The following is a 9651-nucleotide window of genomic DNA, read 5'->3' on the forward strand; positions in this document are numbered from 1 at the left end:
CCTCGTTGACCCGTTCTGCCAATGTGTCCGATCCCCTTGTGGATGAATCAGCTAGTCATCTGTAGAGCTCTGAGCCAGTGTATTATCAAACAGTTGCTATGAATGATCAAAGGTTATGTCTGAAACTTTGCTTTCCATACACCCTGTGCCTCATTGATGTTTTTTTCAGGAGGGCAAAGATCACCGCTAGCTTATTGCCTATAAATGCTACAGGCACAATATGAAGACAGCAAAAGAAACAAGGAATTCACACTGAACACAGGTTGATTCCATAGGCTGAACAAATGAGCGGGCGTGTGGGAGACCTTAGTCCTAAGCAGACTGAAGCTCTGGATGAGGTGAGGGCTTTGCAAGACAGTATTCCACTTTAAACTGCTCATAAAACGGTTGCTAAAAAATAAAATTTACAAAAGCCTGTACTATTATTGCTTATTTCAATAGCATAGCCCAAAGTAAGCTTTAACATCTGATTTTCTCATGCTGGTTGGTCAGTGCACCAGCCGATTTCCAAAGTAATGTTTCATTGTTGTTGTTGTTGTGTTTTGTCTAGTTTCGGGAGAGAATCGGAGATGTATATGCAAAACTACCTAGTCAAAGTGACCATTACTTGCTCCGCTGGCTCAGAGGTGAGCGGTTTCTAATTTAGACTAGGCAGTTTATCTTTTACAGGCTTTGTAATCAATGCAGTTGTGTAGGCCTGTCTGTAACATTAACATTTTATTGATATTGTACCTTATATAGATGTAATGCAGCTCTGTAAGTGCTTTACATCTCATTGTCGTCACAAAAACCTTGTATCTCCATTATTCTCGTTTTTTTTATTTTTACATAATCCGAAAGTGCCAGCTGAGTGTTACACGGTATGTGATGACAGAAATGGTAAATGATAGAAATGGTCCAAAATTACTTATAATAAAATCTTGTTAATTTAACTATAAAAGTTGCAAGTAAAGAAGGTTTTCCCTTCTCTTGAAAAACAACTTTTTTGAACATACAAGGTTATGTTTCAAGAGTGACAATATAAAAAAAGACCCCAGTAATGATAAAAGATTACTGTAATTGAATTAGTTATCAGAATAAAACGTAAATATTACTAAACATATAAAAATCTAAATAGAAACTATACATACAAATAATACAGCAAGGATAAAATTCTGCAGTAAAAATTATGCAAAAATAAATAACACAATTGAGCAAAAGGAAATGAGAATTGAACCAAATGTGTCTACAAAATGCATTTCACTGTCCAGATGTCAACTGAATTGAAAGACTACAGTCTAAGCATTCTAGCAGTCTGCACATCATTTAATTTCTAACACTATTCATAGCAAAACTTCATAATTAAATTTGAATTGCAGTGTATAATGAACCAAAGAGTATGTGGCTTTCTAATACAATTAATTTGGCTAACACCTCACAAACGGCGTGATATATTTTTTTCCAAATGAGTGATGCTTGATGTGTTACTGATCACTATGACCACAGCATCCATCTGTTGTGTACTTTTGGCATGCAATAAAACCTATTAACTGCATGAGTTTTGTTCATGTAACCCTTAAATGATGAAGCAAAAAGAAAACTAACATTTTGAGCGTGCAAGTAAATGCATAGGAATATACACCGATCATCCATAACATCAAACCACCTCCTTGTTTATACACACACTGTCCATTTGATCAGTGCCACTTACCATATAGGTGCACTTTGTAGTTCTACAATTACACACTGTAGTCTCTCTGTTTCTCTGCATACTTTGTTGGCCCTCTTTTACCCTGTTATTCAGTGGTCAGGTCCCAAACAGGACCACCACAGAGCAGGAATTATTTGGGTGGTAGATCACTCTCAGCACTGCAGTGACACTGATGTGGTGGTGGCATGTTATTGTGTGTTGTGCTGGTACGAGTGGATCAGACACAGCAGTGCTGCTAGAGTTTTAAACACCACAGTGTCCTGTGGGCAGCTTTCTGTGACCTCTGATGAAGGACTGGAGGATGACCAACAACAGATGTGTAGCAACAGATGAGCTACTGACTTTACATCTGTAAGGTGGAGCAACAAGGTAGGTGTATCTAATAGAGTGGACAGTGATTGAACACAGTGTTTGATCCACACGTACCAGTGCGACACACACTAGCATACCACAGCCAGCTCACTGTCACTGCAGTACTGAGAATGATTCACCACCCTGTTGTTTGGGTGCCCTGCCCATTGGAGGACAGGGTACAAGAAAAATAATGAGAAAAGAAAGAATGCTGAGAAACAGATGGACTACAGTCTGTAATTATAGAACTACAAAGTACACCTAAATGGTAAGTGGAACTGATAAAATGGACAATGAGTGTGGAAACGAGGTGGTTTTAATGTTATGGCTGATATTTTACATTTATCATGCCGTTTATTGTTGTGCTGATTAAAAAAAGGTCAGCCCTTCTGGATGTGTGTATATACTTGTTTAGACAATATCCCATTGCATCAAACAATATAGGCAGCATGGGGCTTCTTTCATATAGTGATAGAAAATGTGGTAGCACGCAAAAATATCTTCCACATGCCAGTTCATTTTTACTATGGCCAACATGGATATTCACTCCCAGCAACTCTGGAATGTTGAAGAGGAAATGGGCAAAGACTTTAAATGTGTTGTTGATGATACATAGATAGGGTTATTGACAGTACAGAAAAAATCAGTTCAAGCCATTTCTAGCTTCGTCATGGTGGTCGATTACAACTCTGAAAACTAGTCTGAAAACTTGTTTGCACAACCATGACCTTTCACTGTAGCAGTGCAAGATTTTTGATCATCTGTTACTGTGGCCCTCTGAGGTTTAACCTAAAGCTCGGATTAGACATACTGTTGGAGACTAGCTGTTAATATTGAGTAGATGTATGCTTTAGACAAATATATATACATGCAATTAATGCTATTTTGTTTGCTGTAGCTTGTGTAATTATCTTTACAGTTGTTGAATTGGAAATTGAATACTGTAGATTTTTTTATTTGTGGCTCAGTGGAGTATGTTTACAGAAACACTGTTTTTCTGGACGTCATTGCAATTGAACAATGCACATGTAGGATAGTCTATGCTGTGTATAAAAAGGCCCATTAAGCATGGATTGGCAGAGCCATATCATGGCCTTTCCTCTCCTCAACTAGTAACATTTAGACACTTGTTCAGTAATCTCAATTTGTTGGGTAACATTGATGTCAGCAGTTACATAAAGGTACCTCAGATTTTCCTGTCTCTCCAAATTACTACAAACAAAACCCAAAAATATTTCTTAGTTCACCAAGAGAAAAGTTCATGGTGAAGTTCTTAGGGGTTCTCAAGTGCAAATATTTGCAGTTCCATTCACCTGTGGCTTTGGCCATTGCAAAATTATTTGCTCTTTCCCTTTGCACCACATTGCCATTAATGATTAAGATCTATCCTACTTTAGGATCTATCCTACTATCCTGTGAATAGATGGATTTGTTTTTCTGGAAGACAGAAAAAATCCCTAAATGTGAATATGATACTGGGTTGTTGGTATCATATATTTATATTTTTAATCCTGGAAGATATAGTCTGAGCTTTGTCAGTGGCTTAGTAGTAAATTGCTTTAGTTAATTGCTGTACTCATTGTGTCGCTAGTTTAATTCTCATCACTAACTGTTCAGAATGATCTTGATCCATTTCCTTATAATTCTTAATTGGATTTTAACAAATTGCAGTGACATAATAGTGATATTATGCTGATCAATGCTTAAGTAGTTCTGCTTTAACCTTTTTCATTGTACTGTGCACTAAGAACCCACTATCTTCTCTGAATAGAAGTGAATATATATATATATATATATATATATATATATATATATATATATACATATATATATATATATATATACACATATATATAGATAGATAGATAGATAGATAGATGTATAGATATACAAGTTTTCTGCCATTCATCTGGACTTTTCCTCTCTTTTTGTGTCTCCTTGTAGCCAGAAGCTTTAGTGTCAACAAGGCCGAAGCAATGCTTAGAAAGGTATTATCGTTCCAATAATTTTTGTTTTTTTGATGATAACATCTCTCTTCTTTTGAAGCGAAAACAATTATGACGCTATTTCACAAAAAACATTGAAGGGCTGGTTTAGTGCACACATTTTGGCAACACATATTGAATGTTTTATGTGTATTATTATGTTCAGTATTTTATGTTATAATTTGTGTCTGATCTGTGTGTGATCTGATGTTTTATGTGAGCTGTACCTGAGTGGACAATGGGCTGACATTCTGAACAGTCATTCTTAGTTGTCTAGGTATAGTTTAAGAACAGTTGTCGCTTCTGTACCTAATTTGGCAATGGTCCAGGAGCAGCTATATGCCTGGGTCAATGAGTCAACGTATATAACATGGCCATTTTCTATGTTGAGCCGGTCAGCTTGACGTCTGTGGATTGTGTGCACAATGAAGAAATAAAGATCAATGCTACAGATGCAAGACTGGCCTCCTGGTCCTGATCAAGAAAGAAGGGTCTACATCCCTTAAATTTCTTAATTTTTTTTTACCCGATTTTCTCCCCAATTTAGTCGTCTCCAGTTCCACCCGGTAGTTAGGACTCCCCCAATCACACGATGCTATCAACGCTAGGAGGGTGAAGGCTAACACAGGCTTCCTCCGAGACCTGTGAAACCAACCACCGCTTCTTTTCGAACTGCCGCTCACGCAACGTCACTGGACAGCCGAACGCGCTCGGAGGAAAGCGCCAACCGCCAGATCTGTTATGTCAGCTAACAGACGCCTGCGCTGACTAGCATCGCGCTGAGTGATGGGGTGAGAAGGAGGGGCCATCCTACCCACCCAGAGAGAGCGAGGCCAATTGTGCTCTCTCGGACTCCCGGCTACGGATCGAACTCGCGATCTCCTGAGGATAGGGCCAACGCTTAGACGGTTGCGCCACTCGGGACTACTTTCTGTGAAGAGTAGAAGTGCTTGCTGATGTCTCATTGCCACTGCTGTGTCATGATTTTGACATACTATAATATTTTGATTTTTACAAACTATGTTTTTGGTTCTAGCAACATTGTGGTATATTTAATAGATAGAAAGCATTACATTCATAACATAACATCCATAACATAGAGGTGTTACTTTTGGGATTTTTTTTTTTTAGCTTTTTATTCTATCTTGTGCACATTACTCATGATATCCAGCTAACTGCAATGTATGTGATTCAGCGGGTGCTGTCTTGTAGGAATATTTTCAAATCCATTCTAATAGATTTCTTTTTAGTTTTATGTCTAGTTCATGTTAACAACACAGTATGGTTGCCTTTAGTGTCATTTTGGGAGGAGAAAATTAAAATTAAAACAAGCATATAGTGCTGGGCAGTATTACAGTATATATCATTATCATGATAAATTATGTCACAGTACAGTACAATATGCTTTTCTGAACGTATTGTTTATATCGGTAATACAGTGGAACACTGACCATTTGCGTGATTCATTATAAAGAGAGCAAAATTAGTCCAATTTAACTGGATTTAGTGAAAGACAGTGTGCCAAATACTTAATGAAAATCACTGTATTCACAGTTTTTGATAGTATTTTTTAGAATGTAGATGTAAATTTTAGAATGATTTCCATGATCAGGTGTCTGATAAATTAAATATTATGACACTGTGTATCCTGAAAATTTCTTTCTCTAAAAGCAAAGTTAGCAAAACATTCTTTTAGCATAGAGTGCCAGAAAGAATTGATTACTTTAGTACAAGCTTTATCAGTGCAAACTTAAATATCATTTGATACAACGATATGTTCAGAAAATATTGTGATATAAAGTTGGGTGCAAGCAAGTTCTCACACCTGATCAATGTAATTGATTTCCAGCATATGGAGTTTCGCAAACACATGAAGGTGGATTCAATCTTAGAGGACTGGAAGCCACCTGAGGTAAACTTCAAAATAACAGAAACTAAGCATTACTTATAGAAAGTATTTTACAACTGTACACAGCCTTACATGGGATCTAATCTGAGCAGGTCATTGAGCAATATGTGTCTGGTGGGATGTGTGGTTATGATCGAGAGGGAAGTCCTGTCTGGTATGACGTGATTGGGCCTCTAGACCCAAAGGGCCTTCTCATGTCTGCCTCCAAACAAGATTTTCTCAGGACCAAGATCAGGGACTCAGAGTTCCTACGAAGAGAGTGCTTAAGGCAGTCTGAGAAGGTATGAATCTCTGAGGTTAACTTACAGATTTGCAGTGTGTTCTTTCAACTATAGTTTAACTTTTCTGTCATGTCATGTTGATGAAAACAAAGCTAAGACTTGCAAAATATATGTAATATATATGAGTGTTAGCATATGTCTATGTAGTAACTGCCACCAACTTGATTGTTGAAGTTACATTGGATGGCATAAGAAACAAAGGGATCCTTGACTAAATCAAGCCTAACCTCTCACTTGAAGCCCACATAACCAAACTGTCTTATTTTGGGGCATGTTATGTAAGGAGCCAGTTAATTGGAAAGACAATTATGCTTGGAACAGTTGAAAGTAAAAGAGGATGAGGATGGCCAGCAACAAGATGGATGGAGAAAATGAGAGGAATCATGAAGAAGACATTAAGAAGTCTAAAGAGCCAAACAGAAAAACATGCAGAAACACTATCCATATGGTCACCAGGGGTTGGAATTGACTTGATGGCACTTGATGGCTGTTGTTCCTAAATTGATTTTTTTTTGCAGCAGCAGCAGTGTGTTATTTTTATGTTGTGTGGTAATTTTATTCATCAGCTTGAAAAACCTGTGGAGTCCATCACTCTTATCTATGACTGTGAAGGCCTTGGCATGAAACATATGTATAAGCCTGCTGTTGAAGCCTATGGAGAAGTAAGGTTTAAATCACTTAGTGTGCTAATGGATGCAAATCTCTATCCTAACAAATCTTTTTATATGACACTTAATTTATTTGTCACTACTTGTTTGACTTTCACTTGGCAGATTCTGACCATGTTTGAAGACAACTATCCTGAAGGCCTAAAAAGGGTTCTTGTTATTAAAGGTAAATGAATGGAATGTCAATGTGCATTTATTATTATACATTTATCCAAGGCATATATTGTTGGTGGTTATGATGTCTCTCAGTAAAAAACAAAACTTTCTTATTCCTGCAGCTCCTAAAATCTTCCCTATTGCCTACAACTTGATCAAGCATTTTCTATGTGAAGAAACACGGAGAAAGATTATTGTGGTTGGGTGTAAGCAGGCTGCGTGGAATGCTTTCTTTTTTCATAATATATTACAAGAACAAATAGCCAATAGAATCTCTGCAAACTAAGAAAAATCATTTTGGTAAACATTTTGTCGAAATGTGTATTGCCTCCACCTACAGCCAACTGGAAAGATGTATTGCAGAAGTATGTGGCGCCAGATCAACTGCCTGTGGCCTATGGAGGTTTGCTGGAGGACCCAGATGGGGACCCTTATTGTAAATCTAAGGTGCGTTTACTTAGTGTACTTAATATAAGTCCTACTAGCACACAAACATGACACATGACACAAACATGACACAATTACTTGTAACTGCATTCTCACAGATTAAGTATGGTGGTGTGGTGCCAAAGTCCTACTACATTCGAGACTCCGTTAAAGTGCAGTATGACAACTTTGTGACCATCAGCCGTGGTTCCGACCTCCAGCTGGAGTATGAAGTTCTCGTCCCAAACTGCTTATTACGGTGAGTGACATCTATTAGACACATTCTCTCTGTGGTTGTCTTCTTTGCAAGCAGTATTTATAGGATTCAACATTCTTCACCTTCTGCAAGTTCTCGCACTCTACAGTAGCCTCCTTGCAAATTGAAATCTATGGGTGATAGAGCTTTCTCTTGCAGAGCATCTCAATTGTAGATTTCCCTACCTAATGCTAGTCACTTACAAAATCAACAATACATGTAATTTGACCGAACTTTTTTCATTATCAATACAGGTAAAAATCAAAACTCACCATTGTTGTGTGACATCAATACTGTATACCAGTATAGATCATATATCACTTATATTCTGAGTGTTACTCAGTCACCTCTGTTCTCCTGAACTATAGATGGCAGTTTGCTAGTGATGGGGCCGATATCGGTTTTGGCATCTACATGAAGACTAAAGCAGGTGTGAAACAGAAAGTTGGAGACATGCAGGAGGTGTTTCCAACAACACGTTACAATGCTCATCTGGTGCCAGAGGATGGGTCCTACACCTGTGAAGAGCCAGGCATTTGTAAGTGTTTAGTAAATATTAGTGTTACTCTTAAAGCAGCTGCTTTGGATGAGCGTCACATGCTTGATGACCTAAGCCACTGGACAAACCTTTTTTTATGTGAATTGTGCTCAGAGATGCTGGCCTAACTCTTAAGAACTTAATTGTATGTATAATTTGCATTTGTCAACTTTCTCTAACATTGCTACCATGCCTGCATCTTGCATATCATCTGTGCCTATGCTGTATCATTTATTCAGTTACTGCATTACTTTAAATTTTTTGGACAGATGTGATACGATTTGATAACACCTACAGTATGCTTCAGTCAAAGAAGATAAGCTTCTCAGTGGATGTTGTTCTACCTGAAACACACACAAACTCAGAAGGCCAGGCATGAGGGCAGACCAGAGAAAGAAGACTTCACATACCCAGCACCAGACAAGATTACTATCTGCTTTAGTAGTGATGTCAAAACAAACTTAGACTTATACCACAAAATAAGGCTGGATGTATTTGTAAGAACATTGTTGGGCATTGAAAAACTAGAAGTATTAATAAATATATTAATGAATTATAATTATAACTTAAGCACAATTGCAGAAAGTTCTGTGTATCAAGTATATGATTCAACTAGCTGAGATTGTCTACCAGGTAGAGTCTAAAATGTAAACTGGCTCCTTTTCAAGTTTACAACCTCTTTCAGGTCAATGAAGAATTTCTGGTATTATCTTTTTGGGATCAATAATATTAAGAAGCAGCAAATGTCCACAGATATTTATTTTGCAATATTATGAATTAATAATGACTTTAATGTTTAGTTTTTGAACATTGTTGATAATTTGTTTGTTATAATTATTTGCCAATCAGTATTAAAATCTTTGCATCAATCAGTGTGGAAATTTAACCAATTTAGCTACTTGTGTGTGATGTACTAGGAAAATATTCACAGGTACGCACTAAATAACTGCATTGATTTAACAAGTTTATTCATGACATACATGATTTCAAAAAAGTTGGAACAGTAGGTAAAATGCAAATTAGAACAGAAAACAGTGATTTTTAAATCCACTATGACCTGTATTTGAACAAAAAAGTACAAAGACAAGACATGCGATTTCATTCTACGTTCATTCTGAAATTAATGCCTGTAACACAATATAAGTCTAGCAACATTGTGAAATGTTCAAAAAACATTGACAGGTAATGCAGTCATGCTTGGGTATAAAAGGGGTCTCTAGGAAAGGCCTAGTTCTCTATCAGCAAGGATGGGTCAAGCTTTGCCAAAAGTGTGTCAGCAAATTATCCAATGGTTTCTCTGGACTTCTCTGGACTCAAGCCCATCGTAAATAAAAAGACTGTGGAAACGTCTGCTGTTGTCTGAGTCCACCTTTCAGATTGTTTATGGAAAT

General features: G+C 37.3%; 1 protein-coding gene across 3 annotated transcripts; it reads left to right on the forward strand.

Annotated features, from left to right (window-relative positions):
- The first annotated feature begins 162 nt into the window (after positions 1-162).
- sec14l7 (SEC14-like lipid binding 7) lies at positions 163-9129 on the forward strand. Of its 3 annotated transcripts, XM_036594594.1 has the most exons (12): positions 163-338; positions 551-626; positions 3986-4029; positions 5876-5938; positions 6028-6216; positions 6783-6878; positions 6990-7050; positions 7163-7246; positions 7381-7487; positions 7586-7725; positions 8091-8260; positions 8530-9129. In XM_036594594.1, the coding sequence occupies exons 1-12, from the start codon at positions 285-287 to the stop codon at positions 8637-8639; spliced, it is 1194 nt and encodes a 397-aa protein (XP_036450487.1). In that variant the 5' UTR covers positions 163-284; the 3' UTR covers positions 8640-9129. The 3 variants fall into 3 exon arrangements, with proteins under 3 accessions (XP_036450487.1, XP_036450489.1, XP_036450488.1); XM_036594595.1 differs by lacking the exons at positions 163-338; positions 551-626 and adding an exon at positions 2008-2309; XM_036594596.1 differs by lacking the exons at positions 163-338; positions 551-626; positions 3986-4029 and adding an exon at positions 2006-2309.
- Positions 9130-9651: the final 522 nt, after the last annotated feature.

This window comes from Colossoma macropomum, unplaced genomic scaffold (assembly GCF_904425465.1).
Source record: "Colossoma macropomum unplaced genomic scaffold, Colossoma_macropomum, whole genome shotgun sequence".
Classification (NCBI taxonomy): domain Eukaryota; kingdom Metazoa; phylum Chordata; class Actinopteri; order Characiformes; family Serrasalmidae; genus Colossoma; species Colossoma macropomum.